The 16840-nt window shown below is 40.6% G+C and overlaps 1 protein-coding gene across 1 annotated transcript in view; it reads left to right on the top strand.

The window, feature by feature from the left end:
• Positions 1 to 7108: 7108 nt before the first annotated feature.
• The window catches only part of MBD2 (methyl-CpG binding domain protein 2), a 67140-nt gene continuing 57408 nt past the window's right edge, over positions 7109 to 16840 (top strand). Inside the window, exon 1 of the mRNA XM_034996194.1 lies at positions 7109 to 7744. Coding sequence (XP_034852085.1) covers positions 7206 to 7744 — 539 coding nt within the window. The 5' untranslated portion in view covers positions 7109 to 7205. The remainder of the gene's footprint in view (positions 7745 to 16840) is intronic.

The raw sequence follows: 16840 nt of genomic DNA on the forward strand, positions 1-16840 counted from the left end.
AGTATGGTCAGAGATTATTCCCTTATCTGTTCCATGATAAAGCAAGATTAGGCAAAAACTAGACCTGAATAAAATCACATTTCTTTCCTTGCATTCCCCCTACCCCTGCAATATATACCCCAGGGAAATACCAGAACTTGCTTCCCTTTACAGAAATATTATGGCAGTATCTTGTCCTTCTATCTTTTTTTCTTTTTAAAGATTTTATTTATTTATTTGACAGAGAGAAACACAGCGAGAGAGGGAACACAAGCAGGGGGAGTGGGTGAGGGAGAAGCAGGCTTCCCGGGGAGCAGGGAGCCCGATGCAGGGCTCAATTCCAGGACCTGGGATCATGACCTGAGCCGAAGGCAGACGCTTAATGACTGAGCCACCCAGGTGCGCCATCCCCCCTTTTTAAAAGATTTTATTTATTTATTTGACAATCTTATCCTTCTATCTTATTAGACCATTCAGATTTTGTAATCTAGTTTTTTTTCTAAATTTAGGGCTAACTCATTTGAATATTTTCCAAACTTCTCAGAAAAAAAAAAACCCATATGATTTTGAAACGTTAACATTGAAAGGGACAATTTTCAGCACTTACAAATGATACTATGTTAGAAGGAAATGCCTCTTTAGTTTTTAAACAGAGAGATGTTTTTGTTTTGTTTTGTTTTTCCTAAACACTCTGGTCTCTTGCTTCAATTCTCTGAAGAAATAGAATGAGTGGGGCGCCTGGGTGGCTCAGTTGGTTAAGCGACTGCCTTTGGCTCAGGTCATGATCCTGGAGTCCCAGATCGAGTCCCACATCAGGCTCCCTGCTCAGCAGGGAGTCTGCTTCTCCCTCTGGCCCTCTTCCCTCTCATGCTCTCTGTCTCTCATTCTCTCGCAAATAAATACAATCTTAAAAAAAGAAAAAAAAAAAGAAATAGAATGAGTGGGGAATTTGGAGGAAGGAATAGAATCTTTGCACCTCAGCCCTTGTTCTCTCTCTCTTCCTCTTTGGCATTTTGCTGCCTGCCCAGCTCATTTGTTCTTGATTATTCTTGGCCATGTTATAAAGATGAACAGTAAAGACAGTACCCCTGGCGAGTGGAGGGAGAGACTATATAGTCTGGTCGTAAGCTCACAGGTTAGTCTATTAAATTTTGGGTTCAGTAAAAAGCCCATTCAGCTCTCACACTATGATGTGTCCTCTGACCTAGATCTTCTCAGTGAGAAAGGAGTTTTGTTTTTGGACATCACCTTTTTTATTCCTTTTCTTATTTCTTGATTAAATTTTCTACTCAAGAATTATAGATGGGGTGCTAAGCTTTGGATCCCTCAAGACCTCAAAAGTAGCCAACAAATGTGATTCTCTTTTTCATCTGAAGAGCTACTATAAGGTATTTATAGTAGGATGATCTTGCCAACGCTGCTAGCATCACAGGGTAGGGGTCAATTCCTGTGGTGAGTAGATGACATTGCCAAGGGAGAGCATGTCGAATGAGAAGACAAGAAAAATTAGAGCTGAGGTAGAGGTGGTCCCTTGGAATGCTTTTCCTTCCATCAGAGTAAGAAAGGGAGATTGCGATCTGCTACTGCTGGGGCATGGTTGACCAACTATTCTCCTTTGCTCTTTTGCTCTTTCGCCTTCTGACTCTCTCCTTCACTCTCTGCAATCTCTTACCCAGGGGTTTTAAGCTTGGGAGCTGCCTGGTTTTCAGTAAGATATACACATTGAGGGAAGGAATTGTATCTCAGTAAAGAATGCTTTCTGCTGCAGTTGTCTAAAAACCCAACAGTGGCTTAATCCAAAAATGGCCTAGTTTCTCATATAATACAGCAGCCTGGAGATAAATAGTTGCAAGACTTTGTTCAGCTGCTCAGGAAGTTCATTCAAGTTCTCCATCCTCTAGCTCTCCTATTCTTATGGTGCTTGCCTTTTATCTTTGTGTTCCTTGCTTCATAGTTGTAGGATGGCTATCACAGTTCAAGAAATCATGTCAATATTCAAGGCAGGAACAAAGGGAAGAGGATAGAGCTAACCCTGTTTTATTTTGTTTTGTTTTAGAGAAGTAAAAACTTTTTTCAGAATCACTCCCAGCTCTCCCCTGTTCTCACTTAAACTAGCCTGGGAGGGTGAGTATTTAGATTTCCTAGTCTCTATATAGTGAAGTTGGTAATGGGTGTTGGATTAGACTAAGCAATGTGTCTCTCCCAGTTTGTGACAGAGAAAATTGCCTGATCACTGCTCTTCCCATTTTCCACCCCAGCAGACAGACTTCCAAGCTATGCAGAGAATATGTGACATGAATAATAGATGCCTAGAAATAAGCAATATGAGGACTCAAGATTAACTGTATAACTGTGATGAACTTGTTGGGAAGTCTTGAGGTAGAGGAAGAGTTGGGATATAAAGTCTGAAAGTAATTCAGAATGGGATCATTAGGCCAAATCATGGGCTCTATTAGTTTTTTTTTTTAAGATTTATTTATTTATTTGAGAGAGAGAGAGTGAGTGAGCGGCTTGGGGGAGGGGCAGAGGGAGAGAATCTTCAAGCAGACTCCCTGCAAGTGCAGAGCCTAATGCAGAGCTGGATCTCATGACCATAAGATCATGACCTGAGCTGAAACCAAGAGTCAGACGCTCAACTGACTGAGCCACCCAGGTGCCCCTATTAGTTGTTTTTTTTTTTTTTTTTTGTAAAGCTATGCTAAAACCACAGACTAGGGGTAAATTAGAAATTAGCAAAACCAAAAAGAAAATACTCTGAGGAAAACTTTGTAAAGGATTCCACAATAAACAAAAGACATTGAAATATATGTGTGTGTACATTATTTTAGAGAATATTAGGAATCAACTTATTTGTAGTCAAAGAGCAGAAACATAAATGTAGATAAATACACAAATTCACAAATGGTTGTTTAGAAGTACAGTCTCATTTTGTGATTAAGTCTTTTATGGTACATATTCCACAACCTTTTTGAGGAACTGATGAATAAAATTACTTTCAATTCATGCAGAAGAGACTACTGTAAAGAAAATGTTATAACTATCTTATAATCAAACATGTTTGTAAAGTGAATTTAAGCCCACCTTTAACTAGTCAAATTTACTGTTAAATATCTCTTGGGACATGGAAACCTAATCACATTTTCTGACTAGAACAGCTGTTATTACTCTGCAGGGGGATGCCATGGTGAAGATGAAGAACAGCTTTCCAGGTTGGTGGGGGGAAAGACAATGAAACAACTAATTACGATAAATGGAAGGAGGAAATACCTAATGGTAGCACACAGCCCAGGGGGTGCAGGAGTGAGGTATTGGGGAGTCAAGAAAGGCTCCTTGGATGAAATGATGTCTAAAAGAAAGGCACTGAGGTGGGGGTGGAGGTGGAAACAAAGGAGCAAATTCCAGGGTGAAGAAGCCAGAGATAATATGGCAGTTTGAAAGCAGCTAAGCACACAAGACTCTGAACTTGGGGTCAAGAGACTTGGGCTTTAGTCCTAGCTCTGCTACTTCCAGAGACATAGGTGAAAGCCACTTACATCATGAAATCTGCTGGCAAGATGAATTTCTCTATTTATTTGGTTGCTGTCCCTCCCCCTCTGGTAAACACCACCCACTTTCAGCCCTCATTTCTCATGGATCATGTGTCCCAGCATTCTGGTGTTTTGCAGCCAGAATTAAGGTTAAAAACCACCGTTTAGCGTGTTAAGTGGTACCCTGGGGCTCTGAAACCTAAAGAGTATTTTCTTTTTACTGGTAGCATGGTGTTTTCTATTTTTAGGAAGTTAAATCAAATAAGCATCTCTCCATCCCTTAATCCTGAACACTTAATACCAGCCACTTACCTATAGCTAATGTAACAAGGAGCAGAACAGTTTTAAAGTACCAGACACCATTTTCTGAAATAAATTTCCTTGGTTCAAAATTTACCTCTCCTTGTTTTCTCTTGCCTTTCAAGTAATTAACTCTTCTCTTTTTCAGTTTGAACTCTGCAGTGTAAGATTCCTCTGTAGTCATTCCAAGTGGAAAGCAATTAAAAAAATCTTTATTTATCCTGCATGTACTTGAAAGTGTCAATCGGCTTCCTGACAGGCCAGGCCAGCAGCATTTCATTTTGCTTGGGAATTAGGTGAACAGTAGTTGGGCCAACTCAGTGAATCATAAAACCTGCTAATTGGAGTTGGAAAATGTTTTTTGGCTATGCCCTCGCTTGTATTTAATATCTTGATAAATTCTGACCATGCTTCTTGAGCTCTGTAAAAGAGGAAAGTGATGCTCCTGTCGTCACTTGATCCAAATATGTTCATGGGAAAAAGTATTTTCTGATGTTTAAATCAGTCTTTTACTCAGTATCTCATTACACTCATAAATTCAAATGTAGGTTGTATATTTGTCAATAAAATATATAGATCTCAAAACAGGCATCACCTCCCAACAGGTCATTTTAGTTTATTCACTGAATTTGTTCTATTTTTCTTAATAAAAACATAAACTAACAGGTACAGTGTTTTTCTTGGGAACTGCCTTTTCTTTAAGGGCTTAACCTCAGTTTTACCAGGTAAACAATAAAGGAGAAAACACTTTAAAGAATGGATAGTTTTCCAGGGGTGACAGTTGGTGTTTCAGCACCTGCTTTTACACCTGGGAAGCAGAGATCAGAGGTGGTTAAATCTCTATTGTTTGTTTAATGGACCAGATCTCATACTTAATTCTCCCTCATTGTTTTTTACTTTTGCCATAAAGTAAGGCTAGCAAGACCTTTTCCACTGTAAGAGAGATAAAACTGAAAAATTTGGTCACAATTCTACTGCTTGAGAAAAACAACATTGCCATTCATCAAGGAGTGATATAAAATGCATTTTCCCATAAGTGGTGTATTATTTGTCCAATATTTTAAGGGAAACAAAGTGATCTTTTAAGTATTTAGCACCTTTTCTCAATACCTTTAGGGTCTCAATCCAGACCCTGTAAGAATTTAATGTTTAATTAGATTCCTTTCTTCCTTTAGTGGGAGAATAAAAAAATAAAAAAATAAAAAAAATAAAAATTATACTTTGCTTCATGGTATCACAGCAGAAAAATTCAACTGTGACCCAGAAAAGCTTTTGAAATACCTAAGTGGGATTTTTTCTTAATGGAGGGAACATTAAACTATGATTTAGTAAATGGAATCTGGTAGTAGAAGTCAAAGTAATTACCTTGAATTTGTAGTAATTTATTCCTTTAAACATGCTTTTTATATCCATTATACCACTTGATCTATATAGCCTTTCCATGACAAAGCATGGAAAAATAGAAACTTCCAAAAGTATATCTTTTCCCATGTATTTTCTCAACAATCATTTTTACTGAGATTTTTGCTTTGTTTATCCTTTAGGTTTAATTAGGTGTGAAAATCAAAACCCTTTCTCTTACAGAGTGTTTGTCATCCAAACTTTGATCTCATTTTTCTCTGACTTTAACTCCTTCACCTAAGCCAAACTGTAGGTGTTCCTTAAGATTTAATTCTTGGTCCACTTTTTATTTTTATTATTTTTAAATTACTGTTATTATTGGGGCACCTGGGTGGCTCAGTCGTTAAGCGTCTGCCTTCGGCTCATGTCATGCTCTCAGGGTCCTGGGATCGAGCCCCGCATCAGGCTCCCTGCTCAGCGGAAAGCCTGCTTCTCCCTCTCCCACTCCCCCTGCTTGTGTTCCTGCTCTCACTGTGTCTCTCTCTGTCAAATAAATAAAATCTTTAAAAATAAATAAATAAATTACTATTATTATTATTAGCCATATATGTTCTTCCTTGGAGATCTTATTTGCTTGCAGAGTTTCCTTCAATTATCACTTTCCCAAGATGACTTCTAAAAACACAACTCCAGAACTGACCACTCTCCTGGGAATTTGACTTGAATTTCCAACTCTTCTGCTGGACACATTTCTACATCGTTTTCTTGGAAGGAACCTATAACTTAATGTATCTCAAATCAAAGACATCAAAAAGAGATCTAAGGTTAAGCTCAGAGTCAAATTTGTGTGTATGAATTATTTTATCAAAATAAATTTTGATTTTCCATTAGTCATTTTTTTCTATACATTGAACTCGGTCCTCAACTTTTAAGTCCTATGTGTACAAAGACTGAAATTTATCGTCATTCTGATAAAATGTGCATTACATTTTTCAGTCTTCCAAACAGTTCTTCACCTATCATCTTGAATTTCGATAGTACATTTCTGGAAGTATTAAGCATCACATAGAAAATGTGCTTCTCCGGAATTTAAATCAGTTTTCTTAATCAGCTTGGCACTATTCTTTAAACTCAATCCTGAATGAGTTGGCAGATCCAAATGAATTCCACACAGATTCCGAAAAGGTTGTCACAGTGGGTTAGGTTAGTCTTTCAAGGGAGTATTTACCAAGCCAAAGGCCACTGATAATTGTCAAAGGCCATTACACAAGGAAGTCTAAATTAAGAAAAAGTCTTCAGAAATATGGTAAATTCTAGGTGGATTCAGGGGTTCTGGTCATTTTAAGAATGTAGGGGTAAACCCCGTAGAAGTGGAGGGAATGTTCCAGGTTGCCATTTTTCTTCTTACAGCTTTACAAAGTTTCTGGAGGATGATCAATCCAGGGACCTAAACCCAGAAGCCAGACTTCCGAGCACAGTGATATTCTATTCATCTAATGGGACACTTTGCCCCACTTCTTCAATCTGAGCTCCCTGGCAAGTTTTGGTAGAGAGAGGCGGGAAAGGGGGTATTGGATAGCTATTACCTCCTTAAATGAATTGTTGAGTTAGTGAATATAAAATGAGATATTTTGTTGTTCATTAATTGGGAAGCAAACGTGGATAAAATCATATAGAGAGGGAAGTTAACCCTACAGGAAATAAACTAACCGCAGTCCCTCTGACATTCCTCCACAAGAGACTCCGTACCCGACCCGCCTTCCGGACTCTGCGCAAACCGCGGGGGTGGGGGCCGGAAGGGCGCGGCCGGGGGCGGAGCGGGTGGGGTCGGGGGCGTGTCCTCGAGGAGGTGGAGACAATATGGCCGCCCAGAGCGCTTGGAGGACCTAAGAGGCGGTGGCCGGGGCCACGCCCCGAGCGGGAGGGCCGCTCTGTGCGCGTCCGCTCTATGATGCTTGCGCGCGTCCCCCGCGCGCCGCGCTGCGGGCGGGGCGGGTCTCCGGGATTCCAAGGGCTCGGTTACGGAAGAAGCGCAGCGCCGGCTGGGGAGGGGGCTGGATGCGCGCGCACCCGGGGGGAGGCCGCTGCTGCCCGGAGCAGGAGGAGGGGGAGAGCGCGGCGGGCGGCAGCGGCGCTGGCGGCGACTCCGCCATAGAGCAGGGGGGCCAGGGCAGCGCGCTCGCCCCGTCCCCGGTGAGCGGCGTGCGCAGGGAAGGCGCTCGGGGCGGCGGCCGTGGCCGGGGGCGGTGGAAGCAGGCGGGCCGGGGCGGCGGCGTCTGTGGCCGTGGCCGGGGCCGGGGCCGTGGCCGGGGACGGGGCCGGGGCCGGGGCCGGGGCCGCGGCCGTCCCCCGAGTGGCGGCGGCGGCCTTGGCGGCGACGGCGGCGGCTGCGGCGGCAGCAGCGGTGGCGGCGGCGCCCCCCGGCGGGAGCCGGTCCCTTTCCCGTCGGGGAGCGCGGGGCCGGGGCCCAGGGGACCCCGGGCCACGGAGAGCGGGAAGAGGATGGACTGCCCGGCCCTCCCCCCCGGATGGAAGAAGGAGGAAGTGATCCGAAAATCTGGGCTCAGTGCCGGCAAGAGCGATGTCTACTACTTCAGGTACCGCCCTGGGGGCGGGGTGGGGTCAGCGGGGTCAGGTCGGGGTCAAGGGTCAGCAGCTGACCTGGGCAGGGGATGTCAGGATGGGAGCGGGACCCGAGGGAAACGGCAAAGACAGGCTGGCCTCGTAGTGGAAGGTCCCTGAGCCCTTGGGTGAGAGTTGACCCCAGAACAGTGACAGGACAGGCACAGTGTCTGAATGGTGAGAACCCGGAGGAGGGCGTCTTAATGTTGACGGTGCTGGGGAAAATGGTTTGTGGAAAAAGGGGTACTCTGGCAAGGATGGTTAGTCCATAAAAGGGTTAAAAGAAGGTGTAATTCATCGAAACTGTAAAACCCAGTCACTGTTGGCTCCTGTCCCAGTCTTTCCCAGATTCATCATCACAGGAGTGTTTAATCATGCACATGTGGAAGAATTCACTATCTGCAGTAATAAGGTTTGGGTTACTTTGTGAGATCCAGGAAAGTTTGGTATAAAGTAGCCACTTGGAATGCCTGAAGTTTCTTGGAACTCTCTTGGTGTTGCAGAACTTACTTATTTCTGAAAACTGAAACACTGTAATATGTTGTTAGACTCCTAGACCAAAATTTGTTCCCCAGGGGATGTTTGGCAATGTCTGAGGACATTTCTGGTTCTCATACCTTGGGAGCGTGTGCTCCTGGCATCTAGTGGGTAGAGGCCGGGATGCTGTCACATATTCTGTGATACACAGGATGGTCCCCACAGCAAAGAATTATCTGGCCCAAATGTCACCAGTTTGAGAAATCTTGGTCTAAATGATTCAGGTTTTCACCCTGATGTGATCTTGCAATCCTGTGGTCATGCTGTCCATGTCATTGGATGATCCAGTAAGCTCGGGAAAGTGCCTGTGGCTATTGATATCAGTGGAATTTTCTTATCAACAAATTTACTAATTTTTCAAAATAAACCGTCCTATTTATAGAAGAGAATATAAATATGTTATATTCAGTGGTGTGGAGGGCCATTTTTGTGGGCTGTTTGAGTCATTTTTCAGGGAATACGTTTGGGTGTTGGAGCCAGTTATTGCCAGCCATTTAGCCATTGGAATAATGTTCTGAAGGATTTACTTTCTTCATCAAGTAGGTTAATACATTGCCCCTGAGGGCGGAAAGGGGAATACATACACATACACTCTACAATGTTTATGAATTGAGAGTACTTTTAAATAGACTTGAAAGGTTAAAAAAAATACACAAACATTTGTGTGTATGTGTTTATACACACAAGAATGTGATCACCACTGGAAAATATGTAAATGTGAACATATTCCTGATGGTTGCTCAAATATATGGAAAAATAGTTTCTGTAAATTTATTTCACCTCTTCAAGAAAAAAAATGAAAGTGGTGTCACTTGATCTGAGACCACTTGTTTTGAAATCTTGATAAAATGGCAATCTTGTTTTAAACAAAGGTGATAATCTAATATTTCCCCATTATTAAATATTAAATTTACTTCAGTAATACCAAAAAGGTTATTGTGGAACAAATTGTTACTCCTCTCAAGTTCACTTGTTGTCATTTAGTGCTATTCACAATTGTTCACTTTTGCACATTCTTTTTTTTTTTAAGATTTTATTTATTTATTTGACAGAGAGAGACACAGCGAGAGAGGGAACACAGGCAGGGGGAGCGGGAGAGGGAGAAGCAGGCTTCCTGCTGAGCAAGGAGCCCGATGCGGGGCTCAATCCCAGGACCCTGGGATGATGACCTGATCCGAAGGCAGACGCTTAACGACTGAGCCACCCAGGCACCCCTTGCACATTCTTTCATTAACAATTTATGTTTTCTTTCTAAGCAGGTAGTATGCTACCTTCTTTCTGTGAACTGTGTATTGTCTTGTAGCCAATTATATTTTACCGGAATATTCTGTGTCTGGGATTGAACTCCTTGAGGAATAGGTGACTAATCTATTCTCAGTAGAGCATCTTAGACTTTGAATTTCACTCTCTGTGGCATTTCTCCTGGGATATAGTTTGTTTGGTTTTAGGATGACATATTTGTTCAGACTAACTTTGGGTTATTGCAAAGTGTTTTTTGTTTTCCTTGCAGTAGCTGGAAAAGTTATTTCAAAAAGGCATCTTGCTGTAGTGCTCATTTTGATTTGTGGTCACTTAGTATTTTTTTAAATGTGTTGTAAATTTTTCAATGTTAACTTTTTTTTTTAAAGATTTTATTTATTTATTTGAGAGAGAGAAGGAGAGAGAACACATGAGAGGGGATAGGGTCAGAGGACGAAGCAGACTCCCTGCCGAGCAGGGGATCCCGGGACTCCAGGATCATGACCTGAGCCGGAGGCAGTCGCTTAACCAACTGAGCCACCCAGGCGCCCTCAATGTTAACTTTTTTAATACAAACTCAATAAATATTTTATGGTAGAAAAGCTGATATAATCAATTTAAAAAGAACTTTCCAAACAAATTCATCTTACAATAAATGAGAAACCAGTATAGTGATACTTTCCAGAATTTAAGTCTTTTTATTTGGGGCGCCTGGGTGGCTCAGGTCATGATCCCAGGGTCCTGGGATTGAGCCCCGCATCAGGCTCCCTTCTCAGCCGGGAGTCCTCTTCTCCCTCTCCCACTCCCCCTGCTGTGTTTCCTCTCTCACTGTATCTCTCTCTGTCAAATAAATAAAATCTTGAAAAAAATAGTCTTTTTATTAGTGCAGCATGATTTGCTTTTTACTTGTTTATACAAAATGAAGACACTTGGAACAGATTTGTGCCACATGTGTTTAGTTCAGGGTTGGAAGGGATGTTGTCTAATTGTTTATTGACTACCTACAAAATGTTAGTTTGCAGGATTGTAACATTCACTCTTGATTGCCTTCTGAGAGGTTACAGTCAGAGGTTGTAGGACACAGGGTAGCATGTTGTCGTATTCGTAATACAGCAGTTGTTCTTTGACTTCCGTTTGCAGTTACGAATGATAGAGGACACCTACTCATAGTGAAGGTGAACACATTCTTTTTCAACCAGACTGTCACAGCTTTGCATGTCAGCATCCCCATATATGCCTCACCCGTTAAAAAACCAGTAGCTCACAAACACCGGCCATCTCTGTTAATAGGCGGGTTAAGAGTTAACTCTCCCATTGGTAATGTGAACACCTGCACCCATTTGTTCACACAGATTCTAATAATGCTAACTCCTGAATTAGCCTGCCCCTGGGGAGATTAATTTAAACAAATCTGTGCCTGTTAACGTAGGGCGTGGCTTACACATATTAATTGGGCTGAAATTAAGCTCATCGGGAAAGCCTCAAATTTTGGTAAAATGGTGTTTTGACTGTTTCCTGAGACTGCCAAGTTCTAATAGGAAGGCGTGCCTCGAGTTGCCAGTTAAGCAATATAATTATGCTTTCTGTCAGGATTACTGATAGTGTTGTGGCAGTTCATATATTATCATACAAAGTGTGTTTTTAAAAATGTGGTTAGATAAAGTGCTGGATCCATTGGTAATAGTTTCTGAAAAGTTTGTTGCCATCATATGAACTCATTATGGGAAAAATAATTTTCTAACTGGTCTACTTGACTCCTGTCATTTCTAGTTTTTGGTTCCCTGCAGTTGCTGACTGATATTTTTGAAATATTATTTTCCCTGCATAGGACCCTATAGGAGCCAACTTGTCCTTTTTCTTTTTTTTTTTTTTTAATCAAGTCTAAACTTGTTGGTTTCTAGACTTTTAGTTATAATTAGGGTTAAAGATCTGGGAGTCATGGTAAACTGTTAAGCTGCTGCCATAAAATATGTGGTTGGATTTTGGAAACATAGTAGTAAATACTTTCGTTTCTTGTATCAAAATTATGATGCATTTGTACCTGATCACTTCCCTGAAAAAAGGATACAGGGGAACCAGAGAACAATTAAAATAATCATAGGAAGCAGGTGCATGAAGAGAGACTAAAGTTATTTCACTTTGATCTGGAAAGAAGAGGACTCAGAGGCAGTATAACTGAGGTCTATAAAATCATGAGTGATATGATAAAAGTAGAAGTCTCTAGGGAAGACAGCAGTGCACAGGGATGAAGAGGTCTGGCGTTGGTCTTCTAACTCTGCACTTAACCATTTGGTGCAACCTTGAGCTTGTCACTTACACTTCCTGGTCCTGTGGTTTGTCGGTTTGTAAAGGGCATATGATTTTACCTGTACCTCAGTGTTACAAGGATTCAATTTCAGATCGCTAAAATAACTACATAGATCTCTTGAAGCTTCAGATATGTTTAAGGACTAGTTAAGGAAAACAACTCAAGTCGTGTGGGCTAAACATATAAATAGGTTTAAAAAAATGTATAGGTGTATCTGACTTGTTACCAAAAGCTGGTATGCTGCATCGAAGGCATGAATTCTGAATCATTGAGCATGTCAGAGTTCACCCAGGCCTTTCCCTCCTTTTTTTTTTTCTTTTTTTGTCTTTTGTCTTAAAAAAAAATACTCTGCCATGTATTCTTTGTTGGAAAAAACTAACGGAATGGACCAGGGGAGAGATTAATTGTCACAGTTCTTAAATATTAAAGTCTCTTTGGCTTTCAGTAAATTGTCTTTTCCCCTAATATCTGCTTTCTGGCCATCCCTATGTAGTTGAGCCTGGTGTCCCCTGTGTTACTCTCATGTTCATTTACATAGAACCTATGGCTCTCTCACATAGCTGTCTTTCCCCTTAGGTACAGTGCTGAACACATAGATGCTAAGTGTTTACCAACTGATGTGACTCTTAAAAAATTTGTGAAACAAGTCTTAAATGACCTCTTAGCCTTTGCTTTATATTATCTTAGTGGTGTGCTGGGATGAAATTGGTTGAGATATTAAGTCCAAACATTTTCCGGTTCCTTATTTTCATCATTAATGTTGAGGATATTATAGAAGGCCAGAAAGCATTCTAGAGATACAGTGAAAATGGTAAGTAAAATGCTTATAGTGCAAAGATATGTGAGAAATCAATATTTGAATTTCATTGAGTCTGTAGTATAGGGTTTGTTTGGTTTTTTTAGTATAAGGTCTTATGTGTCTTAATTCTGTGTGTGTTTTATGTCACAGCTCTCATAGTTTTGGCAGCTATTAGTATTATTTTGCTAAATGCTTTCCATGTATTATCTTATTGGGTCCCTGTTAGTTATAGGTACAATTATCTCTATTTTACAGACGGGGACTTGGGAAAGGGAAGTTAAGTAATATGCTTGAGGTTGTAGTGTTGGTAAGGGCCGAGTTAGAATCCTGATGCAGGGGATTTAACCCAGAACTTTTAACCATCCAGCTACCTCCCATAGAGATCCCTACTTGTAATTCTCAAATTTTGCAACATTTCATGCCTAACCTACTTTATTGAGCTTGGCGGGCTACTAAAACCATGTAGTTAGTTACTATTATATTTACACCCTTAAGTTGACAAAGGGTAAATTTTAAATCCTCTTTGGTAGTGAAGCTATTGTACCAAAAGATGATCTTCCAGCTCTGTGTAGTATTGGAGAGAAAAAAAATGGAAAATTGTGGTAAAGTAACATAATTAAAGCAGTTTTATTCTAGGTAATAGAAATGATCATTTTGTTCAATAATGTTTCCCACCTTCTTACTCACTCTCTCCATATATATTTAACTTAGGATTGACCCTATTATTTCTTAGATATTCATATAGGCAACATGTTCCCTAGGGAGCAAGCTATAGGTCACCGTCATTTTATTTTTATTTTTTTAGATTTTTTTTTTTTTTTATTCGAGACACAGAGATACAGAGAGAGCGCAGAGAGCATGAGCAGGGGGAAACGGAGAGGGTGAAGCAGGCTCCCCGCTGAGCCAGGAGGCCTATGTGGGGCTTGATTCCAAGACCCTGGGATCATGACCTGAGCCGAAGGAAGTTGCCCAACCAACTGAGCTACCCAGGCGCCCCGTCACCGTCATTTTAAAAGCTTTCACTTAAATTAGAACAAATAAAATTGTAACTTTTGAGGGCTAAATGTAGCTTATTGAGATAGTTTTATGTGTTTCCTGCAAAAAGCTCATGTGCTTCTTTCAGAGATGAGGTACAATTGAAATGTGCCCTACAGACCAATTAAAAAAATCTCTTTAGTTGGAGGGAGGAACTAAATGTAATGTTTATTACTAAGTGCTTATTGCATAATTGCAAGTTTGACTTGTTTTAGTCTTTCTTACTTTTTTTTTTAAGATTTTATTTATTTGAGAGAGAAAGAGTGAGAGCGAGTGAGTGAGAGAGAGCATGCGCTAGAGTGCACAAACAGGGGGAGGGGCAGAGGGAGGAGCAGACTCCTTGCTGAGCCAGGGAGCCTGACAAGGGGCTCAATCCCAGGACCCTGGGATCACGACCTGAGCTGAAGGCAGACGCTTAACTGAGCCACTCAGGCACCCTTTTAGTCTTTTTTCTTGGTATTACCTGATTGAAGCCTGGATCTAGAAATAAAAGATACATAGCTGTGGTGGAAATTGTGCTCTGGTAATTCTCTCTCAGCTGTACCATCACAGCTTTTTGTGTTGTGCCAGAGGAAATTTTGTTAGGGTGCAGCATTGCCATCTGTCCTATATCTGATTTTTAAAATCTGACATGCAAAGTCTCACCTGCCAGAACCCCCATAATACCTGTAATAGAGGAAATACATAGCTCAAAAGGAACTGATACACATATATTCTAAAAATAATCTCAAACAGAATTGATGATTTTTTTAAATTGCTTTTAAAATTTCATTTGTGAGGTATAAAGTCATAATTTAATTTTTCATAATTTTAATTAATGGAACAGAAGCTGGTGATTTGTAGGAGGTGATACTTTGTGGGTTTTGGTTTTTTTTTTTTTTTTTAGATTTCATATTGGTACTAATAGAAATCCATAACTTTTGAGCGCCTGGGTGGCTCAGTTGGTTAAGCGACTGCCTTCAGCTCAGGTCATGATCCTGGAGTCCCAGGATCTAGTCCTATGTCCGGCTTCCTGCTCATCAGGGAGCCTGCTTCTCCCTCTGACTCTCCCCCCCTTCTCATGCTCTCTCTCTCTCTCTCTCAAATAAATAAATAAAAGCTTTTAAAAAAAAAGAAATCTGTAACTTTTTAGCCTGTGTTTGAGATCTTTTTAGATCTGCATGATGAGTTAGAAATAAATCACCAACTCTTATTTTATAGACTTACTGTTTGTCTTGAATTATTAATACCCTTTGCAGCCTTTTTATTGGTCTTTTATTGCTGTTTGCCATTTCCACTAAGAAATGACTAGGCCAATTGTAAAATGAAGGTTTGTTTAACTTTATCAGAACCTTTTTAAAATACTTTATTTATTTGTCAGAGAGAGACAGAGCGTGTGAACGCACAAATAGGGAGAGTGATAGGCAGAGGGAGAAGCAGGCTCCCTGCTGAGCAAGGAGCCCAATGTGCGACTTGCTCTCAGGACCCTGGGATCATGACCTGAGCCAAAGGCAGCCGCTTAACTGACTGAGCCACCCAGACATCCCAGACAATACAAAAGCAATTTTTGATGGTAGATGTTTAAAGCAAAGGATAAAAGGTTTTTTTTAATATGAAAAGGGAAATCAAAAGCCCTACTATAGATCTACTGTAGCCCTCTTCAAATAGGAATGGAGAACTTCTAAAAACTAAAACTTCACAAAGAAGAGTAAAAGTATGGAATAGAATGAAATTTGAGTAATACCTGTGGATCTTATGATTTTGCTTTATCTTATAATACAAATTCATACTCATTTGTTTGGGAATTTGCATAAGCTGTATGTGAATATAAATAATAGTAAATATACCTTAAAATTAGATTTTAAAATTGATCATTTCTCATTTGTCAGGAACAGTTATGAGTTATTTACAAATGAGAGGAAGAGGAACATATCCTCTTATTAAAGATTTTTGAAATATATTTTGGTGTTCAACTGGAAGAATCCATAGGTTAAAGCAAGGATGAATGTCTTCAAATTATTTTTCACATGTATACAGTGATGTATACATCTCTTTAAAAAGGACTTTCTGGAGGCCTTTAGCAGAAATGGGCAAGTGCTATGGCCTTTTGAGCATAATTCTGTTAACCTTTATCATATTTGCTGTAATAGTTGGCAGTCTTGTTGACCATCAGATTCTTAACCTCAAGGTCAGTGGCTGATCCTGATTCATTTTTAAATCTCTAGTATCCACCACAGTCCCTGCTATGTGGAAAGCTCTTAAGAATTGCCTGCTGGGAAACAAACTGAGGGTTGCTGGAGTGGGGGCTGGGGTGGGAGGGATGGGGTGACTGGGTGATAGACACTGGGGAGGGTATGTGCTCTGGTAAGTGCTGTGAATTGTGCAAGACTGTTCAATCTCAGATCTCTGCCTCTGAAACAAATAATGCAATATATGTTAAGAAAAAAAAAGAAGAAGAAGAAGGTAGCAGGAGGGGAAGAATGAAGCAGGAGAAATCGGAGGGGTAGACGAACCATGAGAGACGATGGACTCTGAAAAACAAACTGAGGGTTCTAGAGGGGAGGGGGGTGGGAGGATGGGTTAGCCTGGTAATGGGTATTGAGGAGGGCACATTCTGCATGGAGCACTGGGTGTTATGCACAAACAATGAATCATGGAACACTTCATCTAAAACTAATGATGTAATGTATGGGGATTAACATAAGAATAAAAAAAAAATTGCCTGCTGAATGAAGCAAGTAGTTAATACATTTTCCTATTGAATGGTCCAAGAAACTTCTGGTTAGTACTGGCTGTAAATAGGCCTGCACTATAGAGGTGGTCTTGTGTCTCCTGCTGTACCCAGCATCCTGTCTTGTACTATACTAGGTATGCAAATAAATGTTCATATTTTTCTTTAGACTTGTATGTTTGTTTAATGTTTGTGTATATATTATATGTAGATTTTTAGACCTATAGGAGGGGTACAGGAGATCTATAGTAGGGCTTTTGATTTCCCTTTTCATATTAAAAAAATCCTTTTATCCTTTGCTTTAAACATCTACCATCAAAAATTGCTTTTGTATCATCATGAGAGGATAATATATTTCTACCTACTTTTAACTAATTTTTTATTTCTTTGTGTTATAACTGTGAAGTTGCTTTGGTATCTGGTAGGAAGTAGTTTATAATAAA

This window comes from Mirounga leonina, unplaced genomic scaffold (assembly GCF_011800145.1).
Source record: "Mirounga leonina isolate KUSES-001 unplaced genomic scaffold, KU_Mleo_1.0 Mir_93, whole genome shotgun sequence".
Lineage (NCBI taxonomy): Eukaryota > Metazoa > Chordata > Mammalia > Carnivora > Phocidae > Mirounga > Mirounga leonina.